Here is a 19,723-nt window from a genome sequence, read left to right on the forward strand (position 1 = left end):
TCGCGGCTCTGCACAGCCTTTTTGCCTTTTCTCTGAAGAGTAATTTCTAGAAAGGGGGCTGTAATTTTATCAAATGGTCTTTAATAAAAATAAAGCATGCAATATATTGAGCTTTTTTTCTTCTGTGAAATGATTTTTTAACTATTAGATGGATAGCTAGTATAAAGCTTAATACATAACCCATCTTGATTAAATTACAGGTTCAACTCCCAAACAGCACAATATACTCAATAATCAAACATCTAAGACCAGTGATAACAGGTAAGATATTAGTTTAATATAAGTGTAAATATGACAACAGCTAAAAGATAAACTGAAGCATATTAAAAAGTTTATTTGAGCAAAATCAATTAGAATTGAGCAGCATTTACTCTAGCAGATAGAAAGGAGCTTTGAGGAGCTGTACAGAATGACTTTTATAGGCAGAGGGTGTGGGAACAAGGAAGTTATACTGGCAAAAAAAAGGAGTGTTGGTTATTCAGAGTTAACTTTCCGTAGGGAATGGCTGGGGTATATTAGGTGGATTACCTAACTAGTGCTGATCAAGTGATTACTGATTGATTGGTTTAAAATTCTATTTCTGGGAGAGCCAAAACTGTATTTAAGCTTCTATTTGATGACTTGGGGCTTAGGATAAGTGACTCCATTTTGGGTCTGTTGTCCTGTTTTTTACAGAATTTGATTTTAACCTGTAAGTTTTGAGTTTGGGAGATTTTTCCCTAACAAGTTATGCTTGTAAACCCTCAGTTTTTCACATAGAAAGACAGTGATATTCACACATTTCTTTTCATTATATATTTTTTTCTATGCTTATATATGCTGTTTTGTAGCTTTTGTTTTTTCTGTTTTGTTTTGTTTTGTTTTGTTTTAAATATATTTTATTGATTTTTTACAGAGAGGAAGGGAGAGGGATAGAGAGCTAGAAACATGGATGAGAGAGAATCATCGACCAGCTGCCTCCTGCACACCCCCTACCAGGGATGTGCCTGCAGCCAATGTACATGCCCTTGACCGGAATTGAACCTGGGACCTTTCAGTCCGCAGACCGACGCTCTATCCATTGAGCCAAACCGGTTTCGGCTAGCTTTTGTTTTTTTAGTTAATGTATTTGGGGCTGTATAATGTAACTTTTACCATCTTACTACATTCTTTTAAAATCTACCTTAGATTTTGTTCCTTATTTAACACTTCACTTAATAGACATTTTGGTTGTTTCTAGTTCATTTCTATATTAAAAAAAAGTCCTATAAGAAGCATATATATCTTTGTCCACTATGTGACTTATATCTAGGATAAATTTCATAGCCAGAGGACTTAACCTACATTGCCAAATTTCCCTCCAAAGTGGAGCAAGTGTTTGAAAAAGCTCCTTTCCTCAAACCCCTCAAAATGCTGGATATTATCAACATGTAAAAGTTTTAAAGTAGATCAGAAGCTTTTTGTTCTGTCTTTAGTATCATAATTAAATTAAACCTGACTTATTTTACTTTAGAGCAACGGTCACCAACTGGTGGTCCTCGGACCACTGGTGTTCCGTGAGGTCCGAAAGATTGGCAACCGCTGCTTTAGAGATTACTGAAAACAGTGTTTAGGACAAACTGTAATGATTCAGATTGCTAAAACTATAAAACTTATTGAAACCATAGTAGGTGCTGCCGTTTTTGTTTATTTGTTGAAACTTAGTAGTGTTCTTGGTTTTCCATTCCTGATTTTTAAAAGGTTAGTTTTTTTCTCCTTGGAGTTGAAATTTGTCAGTGTTGCTAGAAAATAAGTTATTTTTTTCCTTTCAATAATTTGAAGTGATACAGATCTATTATATAACATTTACTAGGTTTTTTTTTGTTTTTGTTTTTTTTAAAGGGAAACAACACCAAATCATTCTTGGCCCAAATGTAATTCCCATTTGGAGATAACAATTCCAAAGGATTTGAAATTAAAAGAAGCAGAGAAAGCTGATGAAAAACAGTTGATCATAGTGAGTATATAACTTGACCTTTTTGGTATAGTGTTATAAACATTTTATTTATGCACATTGTTAAAGAATAAATTCATTCTCTTTTTCTAAAGAGCCTTTTTTTTTGTTACCATAAGTCTTCATTATGGAAATATTCCTGATATCATTACAAATTCCCCTCTCCCCATCCTCAAATAGTGAGTCTATCATAATAAAGAATAAAATTTAAATTTGCCCTGGCCTAGCGGCTCAGTTGGTTGGAGCATTGTCAGATACACCAAAAGATTGTGGTTTCAATTCTCAGAGCACATACCTAGGTTGTGGGTTCAATCCCTGGTCAGGGTGCATACGGGAGGCAACTGATTGATGTTTCTCTCTCACATCAATGTTTCTCTGTGCTACTGTCTCTCCCTCCCTGTCCTCTCTCTAAACATACCCTCCATTGAGAATGAAAAACAAATTCAAATTTATATATTGTGTGTGCCTTCCTTTTTAAAAATTTTTTATTGATTTCAGAGAGGAAGGGAAAGGGAGGGAGAAATAGAACCATCAAACAGAGAATCACTGAACGGCTGCCTCCTGCATGCCCCTGGGGATTGAGTCTGCAACCTGGGCATGTACCCTGACTGGGTATTGAACTGTGACCTCCTGGTTCATAGGTTAACGCTCAACCACTGAGTCACTCCAGCGGGCTGTATTTCTAGTTTTATTTATAACATACTGATACTTCATTACTTTCTGAAATATATCACTTGATCTATCTTTTAGTAGTTAGTCTAAATATTAAAATAACATGGAGCTTAATACATAAAATGATTTTAAAATACCTATATTTTAGTACATTATACATTATAATTTTACAGGAAGATAAACCAGAAGTTAACTTGAAATAGAACATGGGTATTTTATTTTTTTTAAAATTATTTCTTTTAAATATATTTTTATTGATTTCAGAGAGGAAGGGAGAGGGAGAGAGAGATAGAAACATCAATGATGAGAGAGAATCATTGACCGGCTGCCTCCTGCATGCCCCCAACTGGGGATCGAGCCTGCAACTCCAGCATGTGCCCTTGATTGGAATTGAACTTGGGACCCTTCAGTCCGCAGGCCAATGCTCTATCCACTGAGCCAAATCAGCTAGGGAAGAACATGGGTACTTTACAATTTGGTTACAAGGTGGAAAAGAGGGAGATATTTTGATTGACTAAAGATCTAATTTGAACAAGTGAGCACTATATAAGCAAAATGAAGGGACCCACAATAATAGTAACATTTAATGTACTTTCAGTCAACATAATCAGTAGGATTTTGGGGGATTGGATGATTGATTCTAAGTTTAATATAGGAGAATAACTTTGCAAGAATTGTCTAGAAAATTTTGAGGAGGATTAGTGAGGCAAAGAGTTATTTTATATCTATATATATATATAACAGGCTAATATGCTAAGTGTTCTTCCCACTGTCCGACTGGTCACTATGATGTGCACTGACCACCATGGGGCAGACGCTCAACGTAGGAGCTGCCCTGATGCACACTTAGAAATGGCCTTGTGGACCTGGCCGACAAAGCAACACTCGGCTTCCCCTAGTGGGACACAGGTCCCCACCCAGAGCTACAGCCCACCAAATTGCAAGCGACGCTGCCAAGACCCCATGGCCAGCCCGGAAACTGTTGCTGTGGGCGCCGGTTAATAACATCACATAGCAATGCCTGGCTTCCTCTCCCTAGCGATTATCCTCCTTACAGTTTCCTCAGCCCAGGAACACAACTTGCTTTATACCCAGGTGGAAACATTTACACTTTAACCAAATGTCTGTGAAGTGTTTTCACGTGCCTCATCTCATTTGATCCTCACAGAAGTCCTGGAGTAGGTAGATAGGAGACTCGATGGAATCCTATTTTCTTTTCATTAGCCGGAAAATGGAGATTTAGAAAGCTTAGAAACTTGACCCGACTGAAAAGAAGTAAGAAATGTTGGACCTTGAAAATGACTTCAGGTTTTCTCACTGCACAGACTATAGTCAAACACTGCTACAGTTAAATATTTTACCCTTTGTTCTCCCTGTGTGATCTACAATAATAATCTGCTTTGTGTTGATATTTACTGCTGTGTTGCTGACAGTTACCTGAAAGAGAAGTTGAGGTGCTTCACTGGGCTGGAAAAAGTTTAGCTAAATCAGAAAGCAGGTCTAATTAAGCAAGTTTATTCTATATCTATAAAAGGCTAAGTTGACTTGTGCATGTGTGATACATATAAAGCTCTCACGTGCCAATCGCATGCGTGTGTTTCAATCTGTCATTGTTGATCGTGAATTTGGTTGACACTTCTATTATAGAGAAAGGACGAATAGTGATATTAACATGGGCGGATCACGAGCATTCTCGTGTTTTCATATTACATAGTGTTTTACATAAATGTTAAAGGCATGCCGTAAAATTAAATACCCATTGCATTTTGAAGTTATTTATTACATGTTCTTAAAAGCTAATATCTTTTTAAAGTATGATACTTTGTAAAACATTTTTGTACTCGTTCAGTAGAAACTTATCTGGCCACTGGGTAAAGCTAGCAATAAAATTACTGGTGCGCAATGTGTTAAAACATTTATTCTAATTACTTTACTTTCAATGTGCATGAATTCGTGCACTGGGCCACTAGTAATTTAATATTTTTGTTGTCAAATCAGTATGATAGTGAAACAGGATTAGACAAGTAGAACCTAAGGCTGCACTGTCCACGTCTGGCTTTGAGAATTGGAAATGTTGCTGTAAGCGTAGATACACTTAATTTCAAAGATGGGTACCAAAAAATAAAAAATAAAAATAAGCCCTAGCTGATTTGGCTCAGTTGATAAAGCATCAGCCTGCGGACTGAAGGATCTTGGATTCGATTCCGGTCAAGGGCACATACCTCAATTGCAGGCTCCTCCTCTGCCTGGCCTTGGTCAGGGCTCGTGCAGGAGGCAACCATTCAATATGTTTCTCTCACATCAATATTTCTCTTTCCTTCTCTCTTACACTCTCTCAAAATCAATGGACAAATATCCTTGGGTGAGGATTAAAAAAAAAGATGGTTACCAAAAAAAGGAATGCAAAATAATAGCACTAATATATTTTTTAAATACCTAATACGTGATGAAATTATAATATTCAGGATATGTTTTGTTAAATTAATAATCACCTGTTTGCTTTTGCATTCTTTTTCTTTTAAATTTTATTTTATTGTTGACAGTATTACAGATGTCTCCCATTTTCTCCCTTTTTGCCCCCCCCCCCCACCCAACTTCCACTCTACCCCAGGCCTTCCCCATGCTATTGTTTGTGTCCAGGGGTTATGTATATATGCATATATATTCTTTGGTTAATTTCCTCTCCCCCCACACTAGCACCATAATTAAGGTGTGTTATTCTGTTCCATGCATTCGTACCCCAGCTAGGGCAGTATATGTATATCTTAACCACAGTTATAAATTGTTTCTTCTGCCTGAAATAGATTTGCAGGTAACTAATTTTGTCAATGGTCCGAATCCTTTAGAATTAACTTCCCTTTAGTTTTATACACAATCTTTTATTTACCATTTGATTTCTCTTTGCTATTTGACCCTGGTTTTAACGTGCTATATAGATACTTATATCTTAGATTTGTTTCCCCAGTAATTAGTTCAAATTGCAGTTTTAGAATAGAAAGAGTAAAAGGATTGTTTTTCATTTTATTCTTTTTAAAAAAATATATATTTTATTGATATTTTACAGAGAGGAAGGGAGAGGGATAGAGAGTTAGAAACATCGATCAGCTGCCTCCTGCATACCTCCCATTGGGGATGTGCCTGCAACCAAGGTACATGCCCTTGACCGGAATTGAACCTGGGACCCTTAAGTCCACAGGCCGACGCTCTATCCACTGAGCCAAACCGGTTAGGGCATTTCATTTTATTCTTAACCTTTTGCACTCGGACACGGTTAGCATCGGTAGCCCATCCCTTCCCTCTCTCCATCCCTCCTCCTTTATTTGGGCTTTTCTTACATTAAATAAATAAGTTTGTATGAAAAGAAACTCCAGTTTTTTGTTCTACTGCCGTGCTTTGTAAAATCTGGAGTATTTAAAAAATTAAATCCTGAGTAGAATAAAGGAATCGAGAAAAAAGCAAGTGAGTGCAAAGGGTTAAAGTTAGATCTTAGTGCTGAAATTTTCTTGTTGAATAAGACCAAGAATAGAAAACATTTGGTAAATAATTACTATTATACAGTATAAGCATGATTTACTGGACCATAGTTGATTGTAGTCAGTCTTTGGTACTTACGTAAGAGATAATAGAAAAAAAATAATTTTACCTTTTCTCAAGAGTTTCAGGTGACATCAAAATACTCTTTAATATATACAAACCAGAATAAAACCATTAAAGAGAACAGACAAGGTATTAAAAAGAGTATAAAACACTATTTTCTCTAAACTTTTGCAGTATAAATATTCCAGATAAAAGTATATATTCTCATTTGTAGAGTATTTTGCTATTTGGGGCTTTAGGAATAAGATTTTAGTGTTAAAGATATTTCTCAGTTCCTTTAATTTGTTATTAAATGTTGTGGAATGAGTGATGAAATTACTAAATGAAACAGTTCTTTGAAAAAATTGCACGCATTTCAAAGATTACATCTTTATTTTTGTAATCATCATTGTGTATTATCCTCCTATATAATAGAGAGCTAATATGCAAATGGTCATCACATCCTCACACCATCACACAATAATGGCTTAGACACTCAAAAATGGGGGGAGAGGGATGGGGACCAGCCAGGCACAAATGAGCTCATGAGAGAGGAATGGGGACCAGCCAGGGACAAATGAGCTTACAAGAGAGGAATGGGGACCAGCCAGGCTGCGGCCCAGGAGAGGGACAAGCCGCCTGCCTCACGATCTCGGGCGCCAGCGCCTGTGGCTGCAGCCCGGAAGAGGGATAAGTCGTCCGCCCCGTGGTCCGGGTGCTAGTGCCTGTGGCTGTGGCCCGGGCAAAGCCACCTGCCCATGGTCTCCTGTGGCTGCGGCCAACCTGGGCAAAGCCAGCCCAGGTCCTGGGTGCCTGCGGCTGGCCAGAGGGAGGGAAGCCCGAGTTCTGGGTGTCTGCGACCGGCTGGAAGCCCGGGTTCTGGGTGCCATTCCTCATCCTGTGTCCTGCGTGCGGGGCGAGGCAAAGGTGGTTAGGGGCGATCAGGTCCGCAGGGGAGCAGTTAGGGACAATCAGGCAGGCAGGCAGAGGTGGTTAGGGACAATCAGGCAGGCAGGCAGAGGTGGTTAGGGGCCATCAGGCAGGCAGGCAGAGGGGTTAGGGGTGATCAGGCAGGCAGGTAGGCGAGCGGTTAGGAGCCAGCGGTCCCGGATTGTGAGAGGCAGTCAGACATCCCCCGAGGGGTCCCAGATTGGAGAGGGTGCAGGCTGGGCTGAGGGACCCCCCTCTTCGTGCACAAATTTCGTGTACCAGGCCTCAAGTTTATTATAGATTAAATACTTCTCATTTTATGTTCACACCTTAGCTTTAGAGGCTAATGTTCTAGAATTATTATTTTGGAAGGACAAAACTCTTTTGTTTGTTTTTATAAATAGGATGCAGGACAAAAGAGATTTGGAGCAGTTTCCTGTAATATTTGTGGCATGCTTTACACAGCTTCAAATCCTGAAGATGAAACACAGCATCTGCTCTTCCACAACCAGTTTATAAGTGCTGTAAAATATGTGGTAAGTGGAATTCATGCCTTCTAAAACAGATTTTAAAGACATGAACAGCCAAATTTAAGTCATTGAAAATTTTCCATTTTTTGGAAATGATACTATATACAGAGCCAAACATAAAAACCAGCTAATTTGTCTGGTTTATGTTGTGGGATTTTTAATTAAAGTTGTATTTTTAAGGTAGTTAATGTATCTCTTCTAACAAGTAATGCTACTCAACTTGAGTATTTTTAAAGTTTCTTTTGATTTTAATAATTATTAGCTATTGATCAGTGTGTTTAATATTATATGGTTTGACATAATATTTTTACTTGGGGATTGATGGTGATATATATTATACCAAATAGATGGGTTGGGGATTTCCTTTGCCTTCTCTTTTTTGCTATTATGAGAGGTTTTCTTTATCAAATTAAAAAAGAAAGTTAAGACCTCAGATTTTGTAATATACTAAAAAAGATCACACAAAGTAAATACTTTAGTACATATTTTTTAATGTATGTACACTTGAGGTATAATGGGTATTATTAAATATTTGTTTCTGTAAATAGCAAGGTTTTCAATAATTTTGAACCATTTTAGATATTTTATGAAAATAGTAATTTAATGTAATTGTTGTTTACCTGTATCTGAAATGGAATATACCTGAAATGGAATCTATTTCTGTTCTATACATGTTACCTTCACATTAGTAAGACCTCCAGGATATCTGAACTGAGTTCACCAATTCATTTCATGTAGGCTTTTTATATATATGTACCAGATGTTGAATTATTTAAAGATTTTTCTTGGCTTTAGTTAAATTTGTATTCTTATCTTTGGTTGAGGGGTTTTTATTCATTGTTTCATTTATCCAGTTACTTCTACCCAAGATATATGGGGTTTTCTTTTTTATGGTTCCTTACTGTGGTGATCGTTTATATTCCTTATTTCATCTGCCTTTTCTGCACCTCCCCCCTCCTACCACTTAACTAAATAAAATATAAGGTGTGTGGACATAGAATATTTATAGCTTTGATATTGGCATTTGAAATTTCTATTTTTCCCTTTTGACTATATTATCCTTATAATTTGAAAAGAAAAAGTTATATTGGGTAGCTAAATTATAGAATACTTCTGGGGTAAAAATATTTGTTTATTTTACACACGTGAATCTGATAGGAGTTAATTTAAATGAGTTCTCAATTTACATTAGTTGATTTTGCCATCAGTTTCCTAAAATTATAAGAAATTAGGTTTAAAAGGCTTAATTCGTCATCTTAGTTGAATTTCTTAATTTCTGAGAGAAACATTAAAGAAATCAGGAAATATGTATTCTGTTTTCCACAGTACCAAGGGAAATTGGTTTATGGAGCAAGGTGGAGTCATCACCTTCTAATAAATTCTAGATCTTGTAAACTGTAAAGCAGTGTGGCAGTTTTGGGAAAATTGATTTCTGTCCCAGTTTCCCTCCTTCTCCCCCTTCTCCCTTGATGGGACAGAGCTATGGGTTATTTATTTTTGAAATAAACTCAAGAGAAGGAATTGAGTTTAGCAGTTGGCCATCCTTTGCTAACATCAAGGTCATTATTCTTATCTTTTGCTTTTTTCAAATGTAGGTAAACATAAGGTCTAAGGTAGTAACTCCTCCAAAACATTGTAGCATTTTTTTTTTTTTTTTAGTGTATGGAGAGAGAACAAAAACATATCTATATTAAAGATGTTCTGCTGTGCTCACAGCTCTGGATTATAGTTTGTGACATTACCACTTATATTGGGTATCTAGTATTGTGCTTTAGCATTAAGCAGTCTTTTTCTTTTTTGTTAAGATATAGTTGAATATTAAGCACTCTTTTTTTTAAAAACGTATTTTTGTTGATTTCAGAGAGGTAGGGAGAGGGAGAGAGAGATAGAAACATCAGTGATGAAAGAGAATCATTGATCAACTGCCTCCTGCACGCCCCTTACTGGGGATTGAGCCCGCAAACTGGGCATATGCCCTTGACCGGAATCGAACCCGGGATCCTTCAGTCCACAGGCTGATGCTCTATCCTCTGAGCCAAACCAGCTAGGGTGAATATTAAGCACTCTTAAGTGTTTAACAAAACATCTAAATATTTTTAATGCCAATTATCTGTTGTGTTTGTTTCTTGAGAGAAGCACATGGAAAAGAAGTCATTTAGGTGCTCTGGCTTTAATTCATTTTAAATAGACAGTGTTCAGGGACCTGAAGTAAAGGTTTGTTCTACTTAAAAACAGAATAAATAAGAACAATGAGTTTTACTTTAAAATTTTTAATTAAACATTCTTTAGAAAATAAGTAGCTTCTCCATAGGGTAAAATTTTTCCTTTAGACATGGTAAATGTCTATGATAGTTAAAAATGGCCAAAGACCTGTTTTCAAAAGATTAAAATATTATTTAAATTATATAGTTATAGTAGAAATTGATTCTCATAGAACCCATTTTTGGTTTACTAATATATTTCCTTTTCTTTATCCTCTTTGGTTTGGGGTTGGGAGAGAGTGATGGTGCACTCTATTCCTTCATTGTACTTATCTGCCTCATTGACACCATTTGAGGAAATGCATTTTATCTGACTTATTAGAAACTATTTAGGAAGGAGCCTCTTAATGCTTCAGAAGTAGATATTGCTTCTTGAAAGGCTTTTTCATGTGAAGTTGGTTGGGTAAGACAACTGGAACAACCAGTTAAGCTCATTCCTTCTGTGCTTATTATTTAAAGCTCCTAGTTTTAACCTCTGGTTCAGTCCCATCTTACTAGATTTAAGTGGCTTTTGTTTTGTTTTGTTTTTTCATGCAGGTTCTGCTCATTAATCACCACGAGTGTGGATCTGAAGAAGAGTTTATTACCTCTCTTTTTTTGAGTATGTTTAACTTCAGATACACACAACGTAGCCTCTCCTTCCCCATTAGATTCTTAGAAGGTAGTTATATTTTTACAGTCTCCTTCTTGTGACTTTGATAGTTGTGACCAATAAGAATAAACACTTATTCCTTACATGTTGGGCTACTGCATGCAAATCAGTTCATTTAAAACCTCCTGGAGGTCTTTGGCATGCTAGACATAAAACCATGAGTGTGTGTTTGTGGAGGTAACCATGTTCCAAAGAAATTTAAGAGTTTATTTCTTTATCAAGAAACTAGGAGAGTTATCTTTTAGGTTCTGGGAATCATGGACTTTTAAGGGGCTTGCTTTTGGTGTGTGATTTTCAAAATTAATTAAATGGGAAATGATAAATTAGAAATAGGCTTGTGGTATCTCTGTGTGAGTAGTATAAAGATGTTAGCTTGCATTGTACCTATTGTATGCTTAACAAAATTGCTGATTTGTCATAGTTAAACATTAATAAGTATATAATTTTTTCATGTTTGCAATTTTTAGACACGTTGATATTTTTTTCTTCTTGTACATGAATATGAATGAAATGTACATACAATTTATTTTTCTTTTGTTTTAATCTAGGGCTGGAAAAAAGAAAGGATTTTGGCTGAATATCCTGATGGCAGGATAATAATGGTTCTTCCTGAAGATCCAAAGTATGCCCTGAAAAAGGTAAATTTCTAGTGAAATCTCATGTAGAATGGCTAAAATAATTTTGCAGCTAATTTTAAGAGAATAACACATTCTAGCATAGCACATTTAAACACCAATTCTGAAAACAAGAAATAAGCATTTAAAGAATAAAACTCAACTAAAAAATTTTGTAGTGTGTCCAACATATATGAACTGAATTTTCAGTGACATGATTACTATTCTATCTACACTAATAAAAGAGAAACATGCAAATTAACCATCACTCTGCTACATCCACATGCCACACCCACCAGCCAATCAGGAGCGAGTATGCAAATTAACCCAACCAAGGTGGCGGCCAGCCACTGAGCGAGCAGGAGGCTTGGGTTTCCCTGGCGATGGAGGAAGCCAAGCTTTCCACCTGCTCTGGCGGGCCCAGGCCTCTGCTCAAGGCTACAAATTTTCAAATATAGAAGATAAATAAATCCCAGATCCCAGGGCCTCTGCTTGGGTCACCGGGGGGCATGGCCTGCCTGCAAACCACCACAGGCCCCTTACCCAGGCCGCCCCACGCCCCAGGGGAACCCCCACCCTGATCTGGGACACGCTTCAGGGCAAACCAGCCAGCCCCCACCCATGCACCAGGCCTCTATCCTATCTAATAAAAGAGCAATATGCAAATTGACCATCACTCCAACACACAAGATGGGTGCCTCTATATGGTCAAAGATCCTGTCCCCATGTGGACACAAGATGACTGCCACAAGATGGCTAGCAGGGGAGGGCAGTTGGGAGGGACCAGGCCTGCACGGGAGGGCAGTTGTGGGTGATCAGGCCAGCAGGGGAGGGCAGTTAGGGGCAATCAGGCTGGCAGGGGAGCAGTTAGGCATCAATCAGGCTGTCGGGAGTGGTTAGTGGGTGATCAGGCTGGCAGGCAGAAGTGGTGAGGGGCAATCAGGAAGGCAGGCAAGCGAGCAATTGGGAGCCAGTAGTCCTGGATTGTGAGAGGGATGTCCGACTGCCCGTTTAGGCCTGGTGGGATCGGGCCTAAACGGGCAGTCGGACATCCCTTGAGGGGTCCCAGATTGGAGAGGGTGCAGGCTGGGCTGAGGGTCACATTACACCCCTCCCTCCCCCCGTGCACAAATTTCGTGCAATGGGCCTCTAGTATTATCAATAATTTGAGTGATGATACAGAAAGCATGGTAGTTAATAATGCCTGACAAATTCTAAGAATCAGGATTAAAATTGAAATTTGAATCATAATTTAGAAAAAAAATTAATAAATGTGAAGTTTTATTCTGAGAATAGATTTCTAAATAAAAACTGCAGAGGGAATCTAATAGTAGGTTTTAGTAATTCTGAAATTAAGCATGAGATAGTCATAAGTTAAGAGAAAAAAAACAAGATATATTTGATCTGTAAATACAGAGTGGGCCAAAAGTAGGTTTATAGTTCTGAGTATGGGAAACACAGAGTTTATTCTTATATTATTATTTATGATTGTATTTTCTGTATGAACAACTGTAAATCTACTTTGACCAACCCTGTATAATATAGCAAACTTAATCCTCATATCTAGTGTGAGCCAAGTTTTAGTGCAACTTAGAATTCTATATTTTAAGGATTCAAAGAAATGAACCAGAGAAATAATGAAATCTGGACCCATTTTATTATATAGAATATCTTACAAGTCAGGGAACAATGGGATAAACTTACTTTAAGTAATATGTTAATTACATTTCAAATAATATGTTCAACATGTTTTTCTTCTATCTCCAGAAATTTCCTCATAATGTAAAGCAATGAGTCCAGGCATTTATTTGAAAAGCTTAATTACACTAGACTGTGTCTAGAATTTCTAGAAATAAAAGGAAAATAATATACTTTTTTTTTTCAGATAACACTGTATATATGACTGGACAATCCCAGATTCCCAAATAAACTTCCATTCTACCACTGCCTAACAAGTATAGACTAGCATTTAGAATGACATGTAAATATGCCACCTGTCTTTGAAACATTGATCCTTGCACAAAAACAAATACTTGTTGAATTAATGTTGGATTAATGATTGACTTAATTAAAATCAAATTATGGAAATTTTGCAATTCCAACTATGATCATTTAGAAACACACAGTGGGAACTTTGCTAAACAATCATATATGGCATCCAGCCTTTTCTTATTAGTAAGACTCCTCAGTAAACGCTAATTTCCTCATTTAGTTTCTCAGGGCAAAATCTTAACCTGCAATTCAATATGTCACTAGTTAATAACCCATAATAGGCTAAAAATTAAAATCTAGGGTATTGTGAGTCATTTACCTTTAGGAGTCAAATCAGGAGTTGTGAGATACTGTTCCAGGAATAGAAGTTGCGCTTTCATCATTAAATAAGAAATATATTATATGGTATTCTATAACTCAGAGATGTGAATAGCTGCAGATTATTTTGTAACTGGAAAAGGAACTAATCTTTAAGTGCCTACAAAAATCTGGACTTTGAGTACCTACAAAGGTTTGAGCTTATCATTGTTTGACCACAATTCTAGGAGGTAAACTAAAGGAAGCACAGTTTGATGCCATATTAATATTAGGGATTCAAATCTCTGCTCCTTGATTTTCTAGATGTTCAATATCTGCTATGGGAAAGTTGCTTAATTTTGAATTTTATTGCTTCCATAAGTAAAGTGAGGAACCCTAGACCTCTAAGAGATATTGGATTTAAGTGAGATAATATTCCTAACTTTGTATAATGTCTGGCCTATAAATGGTTGATAAGGAGTAAATGTGTTTCTTTTCTCTGTGCCCACTTCATTTTACTGATGAGAGTACTAGTTAAGGCTTGGAAAGGAAAGTGACTTTCCTGGCTAACATTCCAGTGAAGTTCTCTCTGTGATGCTTCTTAATGGGAAGCCTTAATGTTTTTATTGCCTTTTATAGGACCTCTCACTTTTCTTGTTCCCTAGACTGGGCTTAGCATCACTCGGCAGTTTTTCCCCTCCTTTTGTAAGTTGGTCCACAGGGTTTGAAAAACAGTTGTTGGTAGCACAGTCATTCAAAAGAACTCATTAGAGGATGTCCTCAGAATGATATACTCAGCTTATTGACTTGAAATTGTATATTTTTACATATATACTATGCTTTCATTATTTTTTTTAAATACTGTTCTTTACTTGACAGGTTGACGAAATTAGAGAGATGGTTGATAATGATTTAGGTTTCCAGCAGGCTCCACTAATGTGCTATTCCAGAACTAAAACTCTTCTTTTCATTTCTAATGACAAGAAAGTAGTTGGCTGTCTAATTGCAGAACATATCCAATGGGTAAGTGAATTTTAGAGTGTTCATATTTTGTTTGACATTTAACCCTTTGCATTCGCTTGCTTTTTTCTCGAGCTGCTACCGATGCTAACCGTGTCGAGTCACACTCGACATCCGAGTGCAAAAGGTTAAAGAGTTTACTATGTAATCTTGAATAACATAATCCTAGTAAATTTATGAACATTTAATGTAAGGAAGAGTGTGAATGCGAAATTTCTGTGTGTAATTCTTTACTACAATAGAGCTGTATTTTCAGTGGGTATTAGTTTCTCAAGTATGTAAGATAAAAATTGTATAAATCAAAAGTACTTTTAAATTTTGTTTAGGAAGTTCCCATGTTGGATACTAATGTAATGTCTGTACCAATTAGTCCCTTCAGTATTGGGATAAAGAGTTGGAAAACTATAGCTCTAAGTCAAAATCCAGCCTGTTTTTGTAAATAAACTTTTATTGTAACACAGCTATATCCATTTGCTTACATATTGTCTGTGGTTTCTTTCACACTACAAAGATTGAGTTAAATAATTGCAAGAGAGACCAGATGGCCTTTTATAAAAAGTTGCCCACCTCCAAAATAGGTCAACACTTCTTTGGTTGAAATCTAGATGATGAGTTGGCTTGCATTTAGGATCTAAGTTGTACAAAAAAACAAGCAGTAGAATCGGTAAAAGGGGTATGTTCACATTATGAGAGTTAAGTAGGAACAGACTAACTTAAGAAAACAAAAGATTCAGAACTCTCCTTAATCATGCTCACTTTGAGGCATACCCCATTTAAAATTTGTCTCTTTTCAGCTGAGTCTTACTGATGAATTCAATACTCATTGGATTTGACTTCTATTTAGTTGGTATCTTTTAGGTTGCTTACAAAGGTGTGCTTCATCATGAAGTTTTCTAATAAAGTAAAAAGTCAAAATAAGTGTGTGTTAATTTCTGTATGTGAAGCTATTTTTTTCAAAAGAAAATTCAACCTGAAATTGTGTAGTTTTATGAATCTTACTGTTTATAATAACAAAATTGATTTCAATCAATAGCTGATAGAGAGAGGAGTTTGGGAATATTAATTTGATATAAAATGACTAACTCATGAAAGCTTGCCATATTGAAATTGAGTTAATTTTACATTGTGCAAAAACCTTTGTGGTTTTTTTTCTATCTTACCTAGTTCTAAAAATGACTTGGAGTAGAAGTGTTTAGACTGGAAGATAGATATGTAATGCTTGCTTTTTGTGTTGTTAATTCTTAATTGTATTGTCTAATTATTTTAAGTTTAAGACTAGACTGGTAGAGAAGATGTATGTTTTTTAAAGCACTTTTTTTTTTTAAAGAAAGAGATGAGTGTGTGGGGGAAAGTACTTTTCTAAATTCTTGATTACTCTGCCATCCCTATTCCTAGTTCCCACATAGCTGTGAATCCTAGTACTATGGCAGCAATCACAGAAATCATTGTTATGACTGCTGAGTTCTTAAGATGTACTTTTACTGGTCCTTAGGATTTGGGAGGTTGAGAAAACTAGCATTCAGTTCCTATTGTGTCAACCATGATGACAAGATGCTTTGTATGTATTACCTTATTCAGTTTCTCAACAATTCTCTGAAAGAAATGGATATTTCCAATTTATAGGTAACAAACTCAAAGCTTAATGAAGTAACTTCCTCTCTTGGTTATGTAACTAGTAAGTGAATTAGAACAGAATGTAGATCCAGATCTATTTCCTAAAATGAGTATGAAACCATAAATTGTCCCCATATGTTTGTTAAGAAACAAGACAAATGTAGTGACCTCCTCACTAAGGTTAGTACTAGACAATTGCTAAGTAATATTCTTATTTGAAATTTTTTTTCCAATTTTAATATAGGGCTACAGAGTTATAGAAGAAAAACTTCCAGTGACCAGGTCAGAAGAAGAAAAAGTCAGATTTGAAAGACAAAAAGCCTGGTGTTGCTCAACATTGCCAGAGCCTGCAATCTGTGGGATCAGTCGAATATGGGTATTCAGCATGATGCGTAGGAAGAAAATTGCTTCTCGCATGATTGAATGTCTAAGGTAACTTGAATGTAATCCTTTACATTCTTTTCAGTACTTTAGGAAAAATTGCCTTAACTTAATAATAATATTTATAAATTAAGCCTTTTATTCATTTTTCTTTTGCTTTTCTCACTTGATTTTTAATCAAAGGTATTGAGGAAAAGACCAAATTGCATATTTTGGTTTTTTGTTCTTTAAAGAACCTTTGCTAAAAGATTAATGGAGAAGGTTAAAATTAGTCATGCAAATGAGGTTTTTAGTTCAAGCTCTTGTGTTTGTTTATTCATAGAATCCCTATTTACTATCTGTTGATATTGTTTTCAAAATAATCCATCATTGTTTTAAGTAAAATTCTAAGGCTCTAGAATCTTAGCACCTTTATATGTTTCTTGTCTCTCTTTCCCCTTATTTTATCACTAAGTTGTGATTCAGAAGGGCTCAGATCTATCCACCCTTTTCATGACAAGAGGCAGGTCTGTTTTTAGCTTTCAGAACTAAATCTAGAAAATGCAGCTGATTAAATTATAGTCTTAAATAAGGGTATTGCTCCTTTAAACCTTGTAAAACTTAGATTTTATGACAATCATAAGATTGTTCTAGTTTATAAAAACATAAAACAGTATAGCCATTGTATTTGTTCTGTGATTGTGAGATTGACACAATAAGCTTCCTATTAAAGCACATAGAATTTTTACTTTTTTCATTTATTGATCCTTGTTTTTGGATAATTCATTGCGAATATATAGAAATACAATTAATTTTTTAAAATATTGATCTTGTGTCCTATAAAATTGCGGACCTCATTTTTTATTAGACTCTAGTACTACATTGTTTTGAATAGTAGAGGTATGTGCAGAGATAGCCTTACCTTGTTCCTAATCTCTGGGGAACAATTTTCAGTCTTCCACCATTAACATTTGGTGTTCCTTGCTGTTCTTTTTCAGTTTGAGAAAGTTCCTTCTACTCAGGGTTGTTGAATATTTCTATCATGAAAAGGTGTTGGGTAAATGTTTTAAAAACCATTGTTGCTTTCATAATTTTTTTTTTACCTCAAATTATTATATTTTAGATGAATAGTTATTTTCAACATTTTTGGCATATACAGCATTACCTAAAAAGTCTACTCAAACTGTATTTGACAGGTTTTTCTAATTTTATCCTTCCACTTCCCCACCCCTCTTATTTTTAATAGGAGTAACTTTATATATGGCTCATATTTGAGTAAAGAAGAAATTGCTTTCTCAGATCCCACTCCTGATGGAAAACTGTTTGCAACACAGTACTGTGGCACTGGTCAATTTCTGGTATATAATTTTATTAATGGACAAAATAGCACCTAAAACAAAATCTTGCCTACAGTACAAGAAGACATCTATTGAAGAGTGGATTGGTTGCTGTCTTTAACAGGAACTAGGGCCATTTTTGTTACAATGAACTCAGGACTGGCAACAGCCATGAGGTTGTTCCATTTTCATAAAATTGGAAACAATGCAGTAATAGCTTATTATTGTTTTGTTTTTTAAAGAAGATATTTTATTATCTTTTACAGAAATTTATGATTAATGTATTTTATCTATAGTTATTTAGACATGTTTACATGCAGCAGATACTTGTTCATAGTGGACTGAAAACTAATGCAAGGACTATGGTCTCAGTGATAAGTATATTTTGAAGTTCTTAATATGGAAATATACCAGTGTAGTTTGGTACTGTATTTTTTTTATATATTGATCTGCTGATACCAGTGATAGTTTTAAAGATTGTATTTTCACAGAGCAGAAACCAGTGTTTTTAAGCTATTATTCAAGGAGGGTATAATATTAAGTGTTTAGGAATTCAAAGCTAATTTTTTAAGGGCCTGAAATATACTTTGAAGGAATCTCCACTAAAAAGCAAAGCTCCAAATAAGCAGAAGGAATTTGGAATATTGAGCTTTTTTTTCCATTTCTCTCTTTCCTGCTCTTGAAGGCAGAAAGAAGTGGAAGGTTGTAAAGAATTGAGTCTTTCCTTCTTGGAGACATATAAGTGACTAGAATTAGGATGGTACCCTCTAAAGTTTATTATCTTTTACTTCTTAAATGGCAACTGGGCACACTTAGGCTATTAACAAAACTCCAAAGAGGTTTATAAAAACCCATGAAATAGTTGCAAGCTAAATATTAATGACTTGGTATCTGCTTTGTTATTCCTCAGAAATACTACACTGAGTATATACCCTCATTACTGGACTTCATTTTGATACTTGTCAATCCTTCATAGTGCCCTCTACTTTTAAAGGGTTTATATGTTGAAAACTGCTGTGGCCTTTTATGACTTGTATATAATGTAGGATAAAATAATAAAATACTTGATAGCTTTTTCTAAGTAATAAATGAGTGTTGTGTTGTCATTTGTGCTTTTTCAGGGAGTTTAAGTTTGATACCTTGAAAAATGATGAAAACGCTGGCTTCTTAAAAGATTAGTTTTTACCAGTTTGCCAAAAGATCAGCATGTCAGCAACAACTCCTCTGAACTTTAATAAAAGGCAAATACTGACAGAATATCTATATATATATAATGTGTATATATATATATATAAAGAGGTAATAGGCAAATTGTCCGGGACACCGTAATATCACGACCGCTCAGGAGGAGGCTGTGCGCGCAGGTGGGCCGAGGGGACTGCGTGCCCGGTGAGTCAAGCCATGGATGGCACAGGCCTGCAGAGAACAGGCGCGCCGGCAGTCCCGCCTCTGCGCATGAGCTGCGGAGGAAACACCTTTTCTGACCACTCATTGGCTAAGCTCCCCGTACGCCACTCGCAGTGTTCTTGGTAACTTGGATAATAAGAATCCAAGAAGGTGATCTAGGGTTTTTCCACCTCGTTCCTGGAGGAAAAAACCAAGGTCTGCTGCTGTCATATCCTTCCCTAGCCGGTTTGCCTCAGTGGATAGAGCCTCGGCCTGCCGACTGCAAGGTCCAGGTTCAATTCTGGTCAAGGGCATGTACCTAGGTTGCATTTGAGTTTTTGCTGTGTCACACCCTGTCTATGGTGCTGCATTATTTTATTTCGTTATGACAACCATATGAGGTAGAGTTTATAAATAAGGAATCTGGAACTTAGAAGGTAACGAAGAGACTACTAAAGCAGCCTGAGTAAAAAATTTTGAAGCATTGAACTAAAGCTGTGTTGTATGGGA

General features: G+C 36.1%; 1 protein-coding gene across 3 annotated transcripts in view; it reads left to right on the plus strand.

Moving 5' to 3' along the window:
- Positions 1 to 19,178, plus strand: part of ESCO1 (establishment of sister chromatid cohesion N-acetyltransferase 1) — a 38,808-nt gene extending 19,630 nt beyond the window's left edge. For 2 of the 3 annotated variants that reach the window (XM_079784009.1, XM_079784010.1), the window contains exons 6-12: positions 201 to 261; positions 1,861 to 1,975; positions 7,555 to 7,686; positions 11,142 to 11,231; positions 14,376 to 14,519; positions 16,375 to 16,562; positions 17,737 to 19,178. In XM_079784009.1, the coding sequence (XP_079640135.1) occupies positions 201 to 261; positions 1,861 to 1,975; positions 7,555 to 7,686; positions 11,142 to 11,231; positions 14,376 to 14,519; positions 16,375 to 16,562; positions 17,737 to 17,884 (878 nt within the window). In that variant the 3' untranslated portion in view covers positions 17,885 to 19,178. Of the gene's footprint in view, positions 1 to 200; positions 262 to 1,860; positions 1,976 to 7,554; positions 7,687 to 10,478; positions 10,603 to 11,141; positions 11,232 to 14,375; positions 14,520 to 16,374; positions 16,563 to 17,736 lie in introns of those variants that run through there. The other variant, XR_013814185.1, reaches the window with a different exon arrangement.
- The last annotated feature ends 545 nt before the right edge of the window (positions 19,179 to 19,723 follow it).

Source organism: Cnephaeus nilssonii, assembly GCF_951640355.1.
Source record: "Cnephaeus nilssonii genome assembly, chromosome: 11".
Lineage (NCBI taxonomy): Eukaryota > Metazoa > Chordata > Mammalia > Chiroptera > Vespertilionidae > Cnephaeus > Cnephaeus nilssonii.